Source organism: Littorina saxatilis, linkage group LG7 (assembly GCF_037325665.1).
Source record: "Littorina saxatilis isolate snail1 linkage group LG7, US_GU_Lsax_2.0, whole genome shotgun sequence".
NCBI classification, from domain to species: domain Eukaryota; kingdom Metazoa; phylum Mollusca; class Gastropoda; order Littorinimorpha; family Littorinidae; genus Littorina; species Littorina saxatilis.
Window position 1 is genome coordinate 41,130,472 of NC_090251.1, and position 17,232 is coordinate 41,147,703.

The following is a 17,232-nucleotide window of genomic DNA, read 5'->3' on the forward strand; positions in this document are numbered from 1 at the left end:
CGACACCTTCATTTTTAACGGTGATTCGCAGAATATCAGATTCGCCACATTAGGACAAAGATTCAGAGCAAGATTCTCACATGTTCACTTTGTATTACAAAACACACACATACACACACCACAACCACACACATGCAACCACACACACACACACACACACACACACACACGCCGCACACACACACACACACACACACACACACACACACACACACACACACACACTTTCATTGGAAGAGTTATGTGATTTTCATCCCGCGAAGTCCAACTATAGGCAGCTTGACAGTGAGCGTATATTTGCATGCACCAGAATTCACCTTAAACAAAATTATTATATTAAATTTTTGCAGTGGAAATTTAACCCATTTGCGGCATTACAAAAGAGTGTCCAATTGATATGCAATCATATTTTAAAGACAACTGAAGAAACCATTGCTATAGCCTCTTTAAAAAACCAATGCTAGAAATAACTCTTTTTTTCCTGGAAGTTGTTTTGAAAAAGTGGAAAGTAAACTGCATTGAGGTCATCGTCTTGCAGAAGTATTTTTATCACTCAAGCTAAAACCGAATTTGCACACACACATGGCAAGGATTGGTCTTCAGTGTTTCTCTGCACTGTTTTTGTGTCAGACACGCAAACACAATTGAGTCAAACACAAACAAAGAGCCAAAAATCGATACGGACACCTCATGCGCAGTCCTTTTAGCCCTCATTTCACCCCCCATATCCCACTCTCTGCCCCACCCCCCACCCCCACCAACATCATCATCATTAACATCCGACCACGAGCATGGCCACACACGCACACATACACGCACACACACACATACACGCACACACAGCGCATGCACGAACTGCGTTGTTCCGAAACAATTGCATCTCGAAACAGCGTCAACCGGAGATATTGTCTTGCCAAGAATTGTTTGGTCTCCGCAAAATGTACAGGGGGGGGGAGAGGGGGTCAGTGTCAACGGCATATGCTGCCCATAAATAGCGCTCTTCTCCCAGAAAAAAAATTGACCCTTGCCAATAATAGATGGCATCGGTCCGAATGGGTTGACGGTTTGTTTGAGATGCAATGCGTTTCCATAACAACGTTCAGGTAAGCCGGGTAAGTGGTCGCTACTTGGGAACCTTCAAGACCAGCGGTGCTTGCTTCGTTTTGCCTGAGAGAGACAGAGAGACCGACACCCTCCATCCTCCGCTATTAAAGCGGCTTGGCACTTTTTTTTGCGCTCTCTCTGTCTCAGCATCGCCAAAAAACGGATTGGCTCAGGTTTTTGAGGAGTGGTAGGTTTTTTGGGAAAAAAAGGCAAGGAAGTTTCAAGACGTAAGTTTTCATTTCAAAGACGTAAGTTGGGTTTCTGTTTGACGTTTTTCATGTTTATTTTTTTGGACTTTGTGTCTTTATACTTTCCTCTTGTCCACACCAATAGAAAAAAACCAAGTGTGTCTAAAGAATGTATTCACTGGTGTGACGTAGACAGAGGGGTAAGTATGTAGATCACAAACAGAAAATCTAAATCAAAATCAAAATTTGGTAGGTGGACGACGCCAAATCAGGTAAAAAAAAAAACCTTATGATTTGTTTTGCGGATTTTTGGCATAACAAAACTAGGAGTACGAAAAAAACATCCTATATAGCTAGCACCCCAATCCTGTTCCCATCGGGACTTTGCGTCCCAAAAACGCTATGCTGTCGTGTTTCTAGGGCATTGTCTCCTGAAGGTTTCCTCAGACTTTTCTTCAGGTGTACTCTGTCTTCTCTGTTTTTTGTTTTCTCCGTATCTTTGTCGGCCCTCTGTGATCTTACCTGTTGCTTGTTTTCTTGTTTGCCATTTTTATGATGTCTTAATTATGCTTTGATGAAACCTTTGCAGGAAAAGCGGTGACAGGTAAGTATGGCAGAAATGTGACCAAATGGGTTCACATCTTTTTAAAGTAAAGGACATGTTGAAGACATGCTGCAAAAGTGCATGTCATCATGTTCTCACTTAGATGTTGGAACGACCCTCTCACATTTCTGCCACTTTAAGATCCATGTAAGTAGATTCGTCTTGCCCGAGGGAAACAGGTTGAGTCGGACTGGCGCCAGATAAGTTGTGAGAATACCCGCTACTTGTTTTTACATCCCCCTCTTAGATTATGTCACACTCTGCACTGTCCCCTAAAACAGCTCTCTAATTCTGCGCCCACCAGTGAACGGAAACCCGCGAAACGGTCTGGGTTAAGGCTGTTAGGTAGGTGGACGACGCCAAATCAGGTAAAAAAAAAACGTTATGATTTGTTTTGCGGATTTTCGAGAATGCTTGGGGAATGCAGCCTTGTCCAGCATACATTTCTTGAGCAAAGACCTGCTGGGTTCAAAGGTGCAAGCAAAATTAGGCATTTCTTGTCGGTGAGCGTGCATGAATGATAGACAGACGTCAGGCAAACATTCTCACACCACCATGCGCTTCTTTTTACTGCCACGAACCCATTCACGGTTAGATATAACAAAACAAACAAAACAACATGTGTTTAAAAACCTCAAAACAACGAAGGGTAAACTGTCGTGGAGACACAGCAGCCTTCCCTGCAGTTCAACATCCCCTGTCCGAGTTCTTCCTTCTGAGAAGCTGCGGCTTATCTAGGTGACATCCTTAAGCTGTCGGCAACAGCTCCCCGGTATCTTGCAGGGCATTTGATCCAATCGGCGTAAAATAACAGTCAGAAAATGTTCTGTGCAACGGGGTGAAAATTGCTGGGCTGGCCATTTGACTTGATTTGATTGGTTCTTTTGATGGGACGGCCAACTTGCCTAATTTCATTAATCGTTAGCTTAAATGGGGCATAAACATCAGTGCACTCGATCTTTTGGATTCCCACAGTTCGTTTATCCACACCCTCAACGTCATCACAGAGAATAAAAATGTGCCTTCACCTAGTGACGATTTCATCACATTCACAGATTTATGACATCACAGAACGATTTCATCATCATGAGAGGAAATTATACCTTTTGTGCCAAGCCAAGAAATGTTTCCTTCCAGCTGAATGTCAGCCTTGATATAAAAAATATAAAAAGTTCTAATGGACACCCCAAAATTGCCCTGCTGTTCAAAATAAGGAAAAAGTAAAAGTGCAAATGAGACCGCTGCATTTTCAAACCTGTTGCATACAACCATGTGATGCTTGGCACATGCCAGCATTTCTAGCTTCAAACCCTGGAAAAGTCAGCTCAGCTAACATATAATTCTATCATGTTGTGAATGAAAAGGGCAGGTTTGCACTCACATGATAGGAGAAAGTTGCGGTGAATGAAGTAATTGTAAAACGTAACATACTTCTTTTTTTGTTGAACCAAGTAGTGGTTTTTTTTAGTTTTTTTTTTTATCGGAGCTGTATTTTCTGTTTCCAAACAATAATACCAGTAAGTCTTTTGCTCTTTCATCTTCTGCTATTGCCCTTTGCATCAAAGCTGTCAAACACATGAGTAGAAATGTGTCAACCAGTTAATTATAGCATAGCATTGGGTTGTGTGATGTTTTGCCTCAAACCTTCTAAGGCCACCCTGGATTTGAAAGGCAACAAAATAAATGAAAGTTTTCACCGTTGATCTTTGCCAACCATTCTGCTTTGACATTTATTCAAACACAATCTAGGATTGCTATTTCTTCTGAGTGGGTATCAAGTTTCAAGCTTGGGAAATTGTGTGTGTGTTTAGTTATTACCTAAATGTCACAACAAAATAAGCCATAGGAGAAGGAGATCAGAGGACGTCATTTCTGGCATTTTGTTTCAAGTATACTTCACAGTCCTTCATTCTGTTTCCCTTGGGTTTGATGAATGTGCTATGATTATTTGTTTTCAATGAAACTGTTTTTTGCAGATAATATTCCACAGTCTCAGCACATCTCGGTCAGCTATCTACTTGTGTAACCGATCATTCATGTCTTTGCTGAACCACTTCTCATTTTTTTTGGTCATATTTTGAAGAAAAAAAACACAACTTTTTACTAAAGCCTCACAACAAATTTGACGTAATGTGTTATTTCAATGATTTTGAAATAAATGGTAAGTAAATGTTGCCTTGGGAAAGACTTTTGATAACTATCTTCTCTATTTTGCTTCCTCTGTAGTAAACCCAATCATTTATCTGACTGGTCTGAGCAGTTCGAAATTCGTTCTTTGAGTCTAGAAAATTGTTCATTCAGTCTTGGAATATACAATTATATAGCTATTCTGATGGACACGTGGGGGAATTCGGGGGCTGTGATTGGATGGTCTCTTCCGATCATCAAAGCATAATGCTACGGAAGTCGGCCATTTTTGCCAATATCCAAAAGCATATTGGCAAAAATGGCCGACTTTCTTATCTCGTAACTCCACACTAAATACCCCACTTCCCCTCTGAAGTATTGATGTACAACCCATGGCACTAACATTCATGTAGTGGTTTATAACTGAGGTTAAAAAATTCACTTCATGACGAGACAAGCGATACCATTCACCCAAACTGAAAACTTCGCTGTCGTCTGCTCGCGTTGTATGGATTAGCTGTTCTCTTCTCCTCCCCTTGTTGCATCCTAGTTCTTCAGTTGTTTCTAGTTTTCCGTTGATGTTGTGTTTTGGTCTTCTTCATAAGTAGTCTTGTTCAAAATTAAAAAAACCTCAAACTTCTTTTTGTTGTATACGAATGAACTAATAAAAAGCTGTTTATCGGCTGTGTTGTCAAATCGAGGTTCCAAAGTCAGTGTGGCGCCTGCGCAAAACTAATGCGCATAAGAAACGGCGTCTGCTATCAAAACCTGAGATCAACGCATCGACGCAAAAACTGTCATTTTGTAAGTTTGGAACAACAAATCAAGGTCAGAACAGCTATATAATCGCTATTGTGTTTTCAGCGTAGCAATAGGGTCCGATATTTAGACTGGAACAAGTATAATGCGACTCGTCTTCGACTCGTCGGCATTATACTTGTCTCGTCTAAATATCGGACCCTATTGCTACGCTGAAAACACAATAGCTGTTAATAATAAAGAGGAGGACAGAAAAAGGATGTGCTGAGATTGATCTTGGAAACAAAATTTCCACCATTCAACAGGGAAAATCAACAACCATTTCAGCGGAGGACTTTTGGGTGAGGATTTTTACAATTCTCAGTGTTATACCTTCACGTAAAGGAAAGGCTCTAACTTTGCTCTTCCCCTCTTCTCCCACACAGCTGCCTACAAGCATGCGGACGGCAGAAAGATCGACGGACGTCGCGTGTTGGTGGACGTGGAAAGAGGTCGTACGGTCAAGGGATGGAGACCCCGCAGGCTAGGTGAGTTGAAATTAATTAAACTCGCTTGAAAGTCAGGCTGTTCAGATTTACCCATTACAGTTAGTTTAAAATTTAAATTTGTTTAAAAAGCTTCAGTTTGCAAGAGTTAGTCTCTTGACTGTTTTACTTTTTTCTTAAAGTTGTAAAAGTTGCCAAAACACACACACACACACACACACACACACACACACACACACACACACACACACACACACACACACACACACACACACACACACACACACACACACACACACACACACACACACCCACTCACTCACTGGAATACATAAAATCTTGAGGAATTCCAGTTGCTTACAAAAAGAAAGCATTCCTTTGCAAGGGAAGCAATTACGCGTGAGTTTTCGCTTTCCTTGAAATTGAAAAACAAGTCTTTTTTTCTGCACTGACATTTTTTGAAAGTTACAATAACTACTTAGAAATCCCCTGCCCATCCAGCCTCAGGCCCATCTTCTTCCCCTCCCACTAAGTTGCCTACATGAACATTTATGTGAGTGGTTTAAGTTGTGTGATGTAACAAGCTAGAGGAGGGGTAAAATACTGTACAACCAGAGCAGTGTGCAGACGACAACATGAGTAATTCACTTACAGTTATCAAATTTGTAATTTTCTCCTCTCTCTTGTCCAGGAAATAAAAAAACAAAACACAAAGAACTTCGCTTTTTTCAGTCTGTTCTCCCGACCAGGTTTCTGTTCCAATTAGGCCGGAGTGACATTTGTGTTATTCTAGGCCTGGGGAGATAATTCCAGCATATGATATGATTATTTCCCCTCATTCTGACAGAATGCATTAGGGACACTACGGCATTGCGCACTTTGTGCATCGTTTGAAATGTGTTTCTCTTGTAAATAATGATTAAGTCAGATTAAAGTGACTGATTTTCCCCCAATACTGGGTAATTCTGATGTGTAAATTACAGACTAATGTTTTCTTCTTAGCCACGAAGTGAAAACAATAGAAATATTTATAGTCTGTTAAGCATGTAGTTTTTCTTCTTTAAGTCCATTTATGTAAGGGAGAAAGGCTGAAACCCAAGAGAGGATGAAATGCAGTTGTACCATATTTGACTATGAGAGCAGATTTGTCCTCTGCGTTATTACTAATGTGTGCAACACACACACACACACACACACACACATACACACACACTCTCTCTCCCTCTCTCTCTCTCTCTCTCTCTCTCTCTCTCTCTCTCTCTCTCTCTCTCTCTCTCTCTCTGTGCAACATTTTGAAGTGCTCAGCAATGATTCTCAACTTCAGAACACAATCAGACCCATTTCCTCTTTCTGGCAAGACCAACCGGCACGGTTGGCCTAGTGGTAAGGCGTCCGCCCCGTGATCGGGAGGTCGTGGGTTCGAACCCCGGCCGGGTCATACCTAAGACTTTAAAATTGGCAATCTAGTGGCTGCTCCGCCTGGCGTCTGGCATTATGGGGTTAGTGCTAGGACTGGTTGGTCCGGTGTCAGAATAATGTGACTGGGTGAGACATGAAGCCTGTGCTGCGACTTCTGTCTTGTGTGTGGCGCACGTTATATGTCAAAGCAGCACCACCCTGATCTGGCCCTTCGTGGTCGGCTGGGCGTTAAGCAAACAAACAAACAAACAAACAATTTCTGGCGAGACCACTTATGCAGAGATTACAATCAGATCTATGCAGAAAAGGCAGCTTTGAATGCTAACAGTTGTGCGCATCCAGGCAGAAATGTCAATGGACAACATGGGCACTGAATACATGACACTATCCCAAGTATGAGGTGTTTTTGTTACAGTGGATTCCCACCTGCCCCCCCCCCCCCCCCCCCCCACACACACACACACACACACACACATACACTTTCCCCTGTTTAACAACTTCCTCTCTGTTAAGACTCCAATTTTTCAGATTATTTTGTAAACGTACCTACATTTTATAACTTGAGACATGATTTTCTCAGATGTTAGATCTTAAAGACGGGGGTTCCCCAGTATATTCCAATCCTTCATTACAAGGAACAAATGTAAACATTGAAGCAGATGTTTTACAGAACAGTAGGATAAGGCAGCCGTTATTGGCTTGAGGAGCATGTGTACTCCAGTCAAGTGCAAGCAGACATAATCAGTCGCACTCCCCCTTTTTGTACTTACATCTCTGCCACCTCTGGGATTGTGTACAGTATGAGTATTTATCATTCCTGGTACTTTGTCCCTTGTGCAAGGTTGCACCATTTTGTGTGGTATGCAGACAGATTCTTTGTTTGATTGGTTGGTTGGTTGTTTTGAGGTTGTTTGTTTTTGTCAGTAGGTGCATTGTCTGTTTTAGCAGACACAGACCCCCCGCGGGTTAGGGGGAAGAATTTACCCGATGCTCCCCAGCATGTCGTAAGAGGCGACTAACAGATTCTGTTTCTCCTTTTACCCTTGTTAAGTGTTTCTTGTATAGAATATAGTCAATGTTTGTAAAGATTTTAGTCAAGCAGCATGTAAGAAATGTTAAGTCCTTTGTACTGGAAACTTGCATTCTCCCAGTAAGGTAATATATTGTACTACGTTGCAAGCCCCTGGAGCAATTTTTTTATTAGTGCTTTTGTGAACAAGAAACAATTAACAAGTGGCTCTATCCCATCTCCCCCCCTTTCCCCGTCGCGATATAACCTTTGTGGTTGAAAACGACGTTAAACACAAAATAAAGAAAAAGCAGCCACAGAATTATCTTTCCCCTTATAACTTCTCTTGCACTTCACCCTCTCTTCTTTTCCCACCAACTCACACTTAGTTTTCTGCTCTTAAATATTACTATCTAGTCAGCCAATCGTCCTTCTTGTACAGACAATTCTGTGGTCTATGTAAACATCAAAACTGTACTTGTTAATTACTTTTCTGCTTAATTACCACCTCGTCAGCCATTTGACACAAATGATTATGTTGTTTACCCATACTCCAAACCTGTACATCTTAATTACTTTTCTGTTTGATTAACATCTAGGCAGCCATCTTCCACAAACAATTATGTGGTCTACCCAAGCCTCAAACCTATTTGATCAAACCTGTTCTTAATTAGTTCTCGATCTGCGCAATGACTATCGAGTCAGCCAGGTTGTCTGTCTTGCAGAAATGATTCTGTCATCCACCCATACATCAAGCTTGCCCTTGTTAATTAGTTTTCTGTCTCGTTACTATCTACAGGTGGAGGACTGGGAGGAACTCGTAAGGGAGGACCCGAGGAAAACACTCGTTTCTCTGGACGTGATGACTACTCAGGTGGCGCCACTGGGGCCGGCGCTGGGGCAAAGTGAGTTTGGTTTTGTTGTTGTTGTTTTTTTTTAATTTGGGGTACAGGTCATACCTGTGAGGCTGTGTTTTTATGGTATTGTGGTACAAGTGCCTGTGATTTTATCACATCTTGGTATGAATACCTGTGTTTTTATTGCATTGTGGTACTAGTACCTGTGTTCATGTTATCTGCAGCTGCGCTGATATATAATCTGACCGATTAACATGCACCTGCAAATTAAGTAGATTTGTTTTTTTGAGAGGTTTTATTAGTTGGGGTTCATGTTTTTAGTGCTCTCAACATACAGACACAGAGTCACTGAGTTTCTACATAAACACCTTAAGGACTGGCCCTGTCTTTAGTCCCAACTTACCTTTCCTCCCCCCCCCCCCATCCCATCCAACCCCAACCCCCCCCCCCCCCCCCCCCCCAATCCCTAACAGACACACACGCAAGCACACACATGCGTGCGCACAAGCACATACACACATACGCAAACTCACTCATACAATTGTATACACACATGTGCACATTCACACACACACACACACACACACACACACACACACACACACACACACACACACACACACACATGTTTATTAAACAAGTCCACTCACGTCAGGGTCTTCAAGGCCCACCAGCCCTGACTCCACCACTTGAACAATCTCCATCATTTGTCTCCCTTTGCTCTCACAGCTTTGATGCCGACACTCCCGCAGCCGGGCCACGAGGAGGAGGAGGTCGCGGCGAGAGGTCACGCAGCAGGGACAGGAGACGCAGGTCAAGGTCGCGCAGCCCGAGAAGAGATCGTGGCGGTGGTGGTGGTGGTGGTGGAAGGGAGGGGAGAGACAGGCGGAGAAGTCGCAGCAAGGAAGTGGAACGTCGGCGTGTCAGCCGTGACCGGGAGGAGAGAGCCCCGGAAGGTGAGTGGAATCGACTAAAAAAGAGAGAGATGGAGGGAATATTAGTGTTGTGGTTTACATGGTTAGCACTGGAGAGAAAAAAGATAAAAATAGAGGATGAGAGGAAGCGAGTACAGTGGCACCCACATCCAAAAATATGAGAAAATCATGGCTCAAAAAGGAAGGAGTCTTAAATTGGGGGGTCTTAAAAGTTGTTCCACTGACTGACTATTGGGGTTTAACGTCCTCTTAGACCAACTGGTCTATGTTGGGACAGGTATTGGTAATACGCTGAAGATATGGTGTGATACTTTGATTCGAACAAGCCCGCTGTGGCTGTCTTCTTCGACACACCAGCATTGGGTTTGTCTCGTCAAAGTATCGAAATACGATCATGATAATCAGAGACGAGAGATGATGCATGCGTGTCTTCGTGTTTTCCAAGCCCTGAGACTTTCGCTGTGAACTTGGGATCTTTTTCGTGCTCATGTGTGCACACGGGGGTGTTCGGACACCGAAGAGAGTCTGCACAAAGTTGACTCCGAGAAATAAATCTCTCGCCGAACGTGGGGATCGAACCCACGCTGATAGCGACCAACTGGCTACAATTGGTTCCACTGCACCAAAAAAGAGAAAGCAGGGGCTCATATCCATGATAGGTGGCATAGGACAAATGTCCTGGACAATGCAAAAGTGATAGGACATTTGTCCAGAACAAAAATAAATCAATAGGACATATTTTTTTTCTGGCACCAATTTTCGTTTAGGCGGCATGTTGCTTTTTCGGAGAAAAAAACCGCGAAGGGAGGCAACTGTCAACCGGCTTGGAGCATTCAGAGTTGCGACCCTTGGAAGCTCTTCTTTATAAAAAGCACATAAAGTCTCCCCAAGTTTCGTCTGCTTGGAGAGACACATCGCTTCACAAAACATCGATAAAATAGCAAATCAAACTACTGTACAGGCAAATCCGGATAAGACGAAATTGAAGGGACCGAATTGTTATTGTGTCCTATCCGAAATTTCGACTTGGTCATAGTACAGTGGAACCCCTCTCTAGCGACCTTGAAAATGTTGACAAAAATCGGTCCTTATGGAGGGGGGTCCTTACAGAGGGAGGGGGCGGGGCCACAAAGAAAGTCACCTCAGATTTTCTTAAAAAAAGAAAACAGAGAAGTTTGAGTTGCTGACGACCGTTTCCTCAAGCAAACTGCTTTGATTTCATGTTTGACATTGTCGATGGTGTCCACCAGTTCTGGTGCATGTTTCAATGCAAAAAGAGTTAGTTTCTGAGCAAGCATTTCTTTACAGCAGTCCCTGCAATGATGAAGGCCCTCCGAGAAAGAGAGTGAAAATTGGAAAGTACTGATAATGTCCGGATCAAATGAAAGCATAATCGGACAATAACCACTTTGTGACAAAAACAATAGGACATATGTCCTCTTGCATGAAAAATGTATAGGACATTTGGAAAACATATGCGTGTTTGTCCGATGTCCGACGTGGATGTGAGCCCCTGAGAAAGAGAGAGAGGTAGGGGACAGTTAGTGTTGTGGTTTACATGATTAACACTTGAGAAAAAAAGATAAAACAAAAAGACGAGAGGAAGTGAGTACAATGATCTAGTTTAAAAGATTTCCAAAAATCTGAGAAAATCATGGCTCAAAAAGAAGGGAGTCTTAAATTGGGGGGTCTTCTTCTGCGTTCGTGGGCTGAAACTCTCACGTACACTCGTGTTTTTTTTGCACGAGTGGAATTTTACGTGTATGACCGTTTTTTACCCCGCCATTTAGGCAGTCATACGCCGCTTTTGGGGGAAGCATGCTGGGTATTTTCATGTTTCTATAACCCACCGAACTCTGACATGGATTACAGGATTTTTTTCGTGCGCACTTGGTCTTGTGCTTGCGTGTACACACGGGGGGTGTTCGGACACCGAGGAGAGTGTGCACACAAAGTTGACTCTGAGAAATAAATCTCTCGCCGAACGTGGGGACGAACTCACGCTGACAGCGGCCAACTGGATACAAATCCAGCGCGCTACCGACTGAGCTACATCCCCGCCCTAAATTGGGGGGTCTTAAAAGGGGGTTCTACTGCACCGAAAAAGACGGAGGAAACTATAGGAAAGGAGAGAGAAAGAGAACAGTTAGTGTACATGTTCTGATGTGCATCAATACGTAAAAGAGAAATAAGAATAGATGAAGAGAGACACAAAGTTAATTTCCTTTACATTGTATATATAGGAGGGTAACAATGTTCCATTTCTGAATGCAGTTACTGCACTCATGGGAGCTAAGACATAGATACAGAATCATTTAGTGGATGTGAGCTTTATGATCTTATTTTGGTAATTAGAATATCCTTTCGCTTTAAAAATGATAGTAGTGTGGGATAATTCAGTCTGCTTTGGTTAGTGTTTTTGCAACATTTTCAAACTATTTGAGACTTTTTTTTTACACAGACTACATTAACTTTTCTTTTTTTGATATCATGTTCCTTTAATTTAACAAGCACTAATACTAATTGTTCTGTTGGGTTTTCAGATGAAGAGGAGGCCTCGCGCAGGGAAAAGAAACGCAGCCGACGCTCCCGATCCCCCCGCGACAGGAAACGCAGCCGATCCCGCGATCGCAAGAGGAGCCGACGCAGCCGATCTCGCGACCGCAGCCGGCGTTCCCGCGAGCGTCGCGTCAAGGAGGAGCCTGACGTCACCTTGGAGCCACCCTTCGGTGATGGCGGTGCCGGAGCCGGCTACGACAACTACAACAACGGCGGCGGTTACCAGGGCAACGACGGAGACGACTTCAATTTCGACTACAGCCAGGTCACCATCAAAAAGGAGCCGTCCGACAAGGGCTACCCAGATGAGTCTTCCCGCGCGAGGGGTTCCGAGGGGTTCGCACCCCCTCCCCCTCCTCCGGAAGAAGGGGAAGAGGACACCAAGCCAGAGTAAGGAGCAGCGGCCTAGACACAGAACAGCACAGATATGGACCGGACCGTGTGAAGAGCGAGTGCATTTTTGCACAATTCTTCTCTTTTGTGTTGTTGAGGAAGTGACAGAGGGTGTTTGCTGTTCTGGGAGGACTGTGCAGCGGCAGGCAGTGTGTGCAGGCTAGGCTTGCTTTTTAGCAGACAGCTGTGCTGCACAACAAGACTTTATCAGCCAATGTAGCACAGGGGACTACACCCAACGTCACCCGAGTTTCATGGACTGGTTTGCTCTTGAAGTTGTAGCGTCTGCATGTGACATTGACTAGCCCTCGGATTAGGTCTAGCTGCTTTTATTCCAGTATCATATGCAGTTGATAAAGTCAGTCTGCTTTTAGTTGAGTATTCAATGTGAGTTTAAGTTGATGTGTGACCAATCCATAAGTTCTGAATTCAATTGAATCAGTGCTCTATTACGTTCAAATTTGCCAGCACGAAGGCCTGAAGAAGCTTGTTTGATTTTCACACATTTTAGATAGAAAGAGGTCAATCATTTGAAGGGCATTTTTAGGAGACATAGCTTTACATAAAATTGTCTCCTGATGGCCATAGTCAACAAACATGAGTCTGTTAATTGCTGTTTCCAATCAATAGAATCACAGAGAGAAATGATCAATAATAAAAAGGAATAAAAAGTAATGTACTGGTTAATCGGTACAAGTGTTTGTCTTTTCACAGTCAAAGCAGCGAATAACAAGTCCGTAACATAGTCTTGAGCAGTAATTTTATAGTAGTACAGAAAGGACAGAAGCAAAAAAATCATATTTCTTTGTCTAAGGGAGACAATCAGAGAGGAACAACGAATCGGAGGGTCAGTGCTGTGGTCAAAGAAAACTTAACGTCATTGTGTTCAGCTGTTACTGACTGCTTTTTGATGTATTTAATGCGCTTTAGTTTTTTTTTTTGGGGGGGGGGGAATTGACTCACAGAAGACAGTTACAAATGTTTCTCAGGTGTTCAACATCGTACAATTGAATGAAGAGGTTGTCGGCAATGTAGAATTCTGTGTGTAAAGATAGAATGACAATGTGATTTTAACTTTCTGTAGCACTTCTGTTGAAATATCTTACTGTCCTGTAGAACTGATGTGTGAATTTGAAAAATGTAGAATTTGTACTCAAACTCTTCCATGGCGACAGCTTATTTGGAATTAAATATTGTCACAGTCAGATTGCTTTTGGAAAGGATGTATAAGTTTTAAGGAAGGTAAAATGTAAGGTAAGTCTGTGTTGCTTTTAATCAAAGTTGTTTTAATATTAGGATGTTTGTTAAACTTGAAACATTGCCATGAAAAATTGTTGGGCTTCTGTAGCTGAATAGCAAATTGTCTGCATCGGGGAAGGTGTGTTTTGTGTATGTTGTTGACTAGGTAACTAAGGCAAGATGAATGTCATGTTTTGTGTAGATTTCATTTCTTGGTGTATTGCTGTGTTCGGTAAGTATTGTATGGTAAGTATTAAGTCACAGCTAGAATTTTGATTGTAGTGAGATCCAATTTGGGAAGTTCTTAGTTTTTCACGATGTTAAACCACCACCACCCTTTTTTCTGACGTCGTTTCTTTGACGCTTAAATAATGTCTTCCTGTAACTCATACTAGGGCCAGACATATTGTCACTAGCTACTAGTTCAAGTCATGGCCTGTCATTTTTTTGGTATGATAGCATCACCATTAGGATTTAGTTTTGAAAAAGAGATAGTTGGCACCAAAAATGATTCATGCTTTTTTCTCTCCTGAATTCTTTTTATTTCTATTTTGTCAAGAAACAAGCAAAATTTTTCTAGGTAACATCACTGTCTTTTCAGATTCTTGTAAATGCAAAGTGTTTTAACCTAAGTTTTCAATTGGGTTTTTTTTCTGTTCAAACTTAATGATGTTGCAAGCTGTAACATAGGTTATTTGCACCAGACTCATCCGTGCAGTGTTTTAAATTCCAGATTTTTACTCCATCTTGAACTGAACAGTCAGTGTATGCTAAAAATAACAAATACATTTTCTTTTCTTCTTCTTCTTCAATCTCTTTCATTTCTTCTTAGAATAATTGAGACAGTTAACACCATAGCCATACCCAGCAAATCCCCTCCCACCCCATTTCTTGTCAGCAAGTAGTTATTGTGCACATTCTTTTTGCAACAGTTATCCATCTTACCTGATTGATAAGTTGTGCATTGATTTTAATGCTTTAGATTTGGATTATCTTGTATGTGTTGTGTTTTGTTTACCTTCCAGTTTTGTGTCAATAAAGCTAGACCTGATCAGTTAATGTGTGTGTGTAATGTGTGTGTGGGTATGCATGTGTGTGGGTGTGCATGAGTGTGTGTGTGTGCGTGCATTCATGTGTTTGTGCGTGTGTATGTGAAACAGTCTTACAGATATATCTACCTCTCCCCATTAAGTCAACAGGGAATAAATCTAGCTCAGGGAAAAAATAAGACCCATGTAAGAATGTGCAGCTTTAGGCCTTGGTGCAATGATTCACAGGCTTCAGATCTGGCATGGTAAGAATAAGACGGGAGACTTTACCTCCAAATAAAGAGATGATCGTGATTCTAAACTGAGAGAAAACTTTTTTAACATGAAGATATTGCATATCATATTTACTGTTTCTCTCTCACTCTATCTTTCTCTTTTCCACCCCCCCCCCCCCCAAAAAAAAAAAGACATGCGCACAACCCCCCTTCCCCCACCCAAAAAAAAAACCACCACCACACACAAACACACTGACAGAGGCTTCAGAACACCAAATTCAGGTACCGTCAGTCAAGCAAAAGTGCAAGGGGCGAAACCGTCAATAAGACATGCACGCCCACGACAGAAGATTGCGTCCCCTTTTGCATCCTCTCGACTTGGAGCTCTTGGAATATTATCTGTACCACAAAACAAGCTAGAGGCTTAGGAGGAAGACTGCACTTGTAGAGATACGTATAACAGGAAACAGAGCACTCCGATGTGCAAATGATCTGCATTTTTAGCGCTGGTGATAGTGATTTCTACATAAAGAAGGCTTGCACTGTGGGAGCTAAGAGAGAGTAGCCGAGTGGGAGTTTGGATGGTTGTTTTTTAAAGCGTACCTTCAACCGACGTGGCTTTGAGGGACCCGAATGGGAGGAGATAATGAGCATGTAAAGAGAGCGAAGAGTATAACAAGTGAAAGAGAGATTGGGGAGGGGGGAGTGATGAAGAAAAGTGCAAAGGGATGCTTGAAATTAGCATAAACTTCTTCGCGCGCAGAGAGTGAGAGTTGGGGGTGGGGAGAAAGAGACAGGAAGTCAGACAGACAGAGATAGGAAGTCAGACAGACAGACAGAGACAGGAAGTCAGACAGACAGAGACAGGAAGTCAGACAGACAGACAGACAGAGACAGGAAGTCAGACAGACAGAGACAGGAAGTCAGACAGACAGAGACAGGAAGTCAGACAGAGACAGGAAGTCAGACAGACAGACAGACAGAGACAGGAAGTCAGACAGACAGACAGACAGGGACAGGAAGTCAGACAGACAGACAGACAAAGACAGGAAGTCAGACAGACAGAGACAGGAAGTCAGACAGACAGACAGAGACAGGAAGTCAGACAGACAGAGAGAGACAGGAAGTCAGACAGACAGAGACAGGAAGTCAGACAGACAGAGACAGGAAGTCAGACAGACAGACAGAGACAGGAAGTCAGACAGACAGACAGACAGAGACAGGAAGTCAGACAGACAGACAGAGACAGGAAGTCAGACAGACAGAGACAGGAAGTCAGACAGACAGACAGAGACAGGAAGTCAGACAGACAGACAGAGACAGGAAGTCAGACAGACAGAGACAGGAAGTCAGACAGACAGAGACAGGAAGTCAGACAGACAGACAAACAGAGACAGGAACTCAGACAGACAGACAGACAGACAGAGACAGGAAGTCAGACAGACAGACAGAGACGGAGAGAGCTGAATATAAGTGAAGTGAATGCATGACAGTGAACATAAACAGAGTGTATGCTTTTTATTTCCTGATAATCCACAGGAGTCAGAGCCGAATGAACAAAGAACTATTCGAAGCATATTTCACAAGTCAGTGATTTAACTGTGTTTGCCACCCTTACCAATGATCCCATACCCGTTCAGCTTATGGCGGCAAAACTTATGGGGTACTTTTGATCTGACGGTGGTGGGTGTTTTGGCGAATTAGACGAATCTTGGAAATTCACTGTACCATATAACTTTGGAAGCGATCTGAGGGCTTTTTCTCCCATCAGCTATTACACGTGAAAGACATGGGTGGCCGAGTGGTAACGCACTTGCGCTCGGAAGCGAGAGGTTGCGAGTTCGACCCTGGGTCAGGGCGTTAGCAATTTTCTCCCCCCTTTCCTAACCTAGGTGGTGGGTTCAAGTGCTAGTCTTTCGGATGAGACGAAAAACCGAGGTCCCTTCGTGTACACTACATTGGGGTGTGCACGTTAAAGATCCCACGATTGACAAAAGGGTCTTTCCTGGCAAAATTGTATAGGCATAGATAAAAATGTCCACCAAAATACCCGTGTGACTTGGAATAATAGGCCGTGAAAAGTAGGATATGCGCCGAAATGGCTGCGATCTGCTGGCCGATGTGAATGCGTGATGTATTGTGTAAAGAAATTCCATCTCACACGGCATAAATAAATCCCTGCGCCTTGAATATGTGCGCGATATAAATTACATTAAAAATTTATTTTTTTTTAAAAATCCCTGCGCTTAGAACTGTACCCACGGAATACATGGTCGTTTTCTCGATAAGG

General features: G+C 42.8%; 1 protein-coding gene across 1 annotated transcript in view; it reads left to right on the plus strand.

The window, feature by feature from the left end:
* Positions 1-14,737, plus strand: part of LOC138971475 (U1 small nuclear ribonucleoprotein 70 kDa-like) — a gene marked incomplete in the record, with an annotated part of 136,690 nt that extends 121,953 nt beyond the window's left edge. The window contains 4 exon segments of the mRNA XM_070344211.1: positions 5,208-5,309; positions 8,495-8,600; positions 9,282-9,508; positions 12,031-14,737. Of these exon segments, the coding sequence (XP_070200312.1) occupies positions 5,208-5,309; positions 8,495-8,600; positions 9,282-9,508; positions 12,031-12,440 (845 nt within the window).
* Between the last annotated feature and the right edge of the window lie 2,495 nt (positions 14,738-17,232).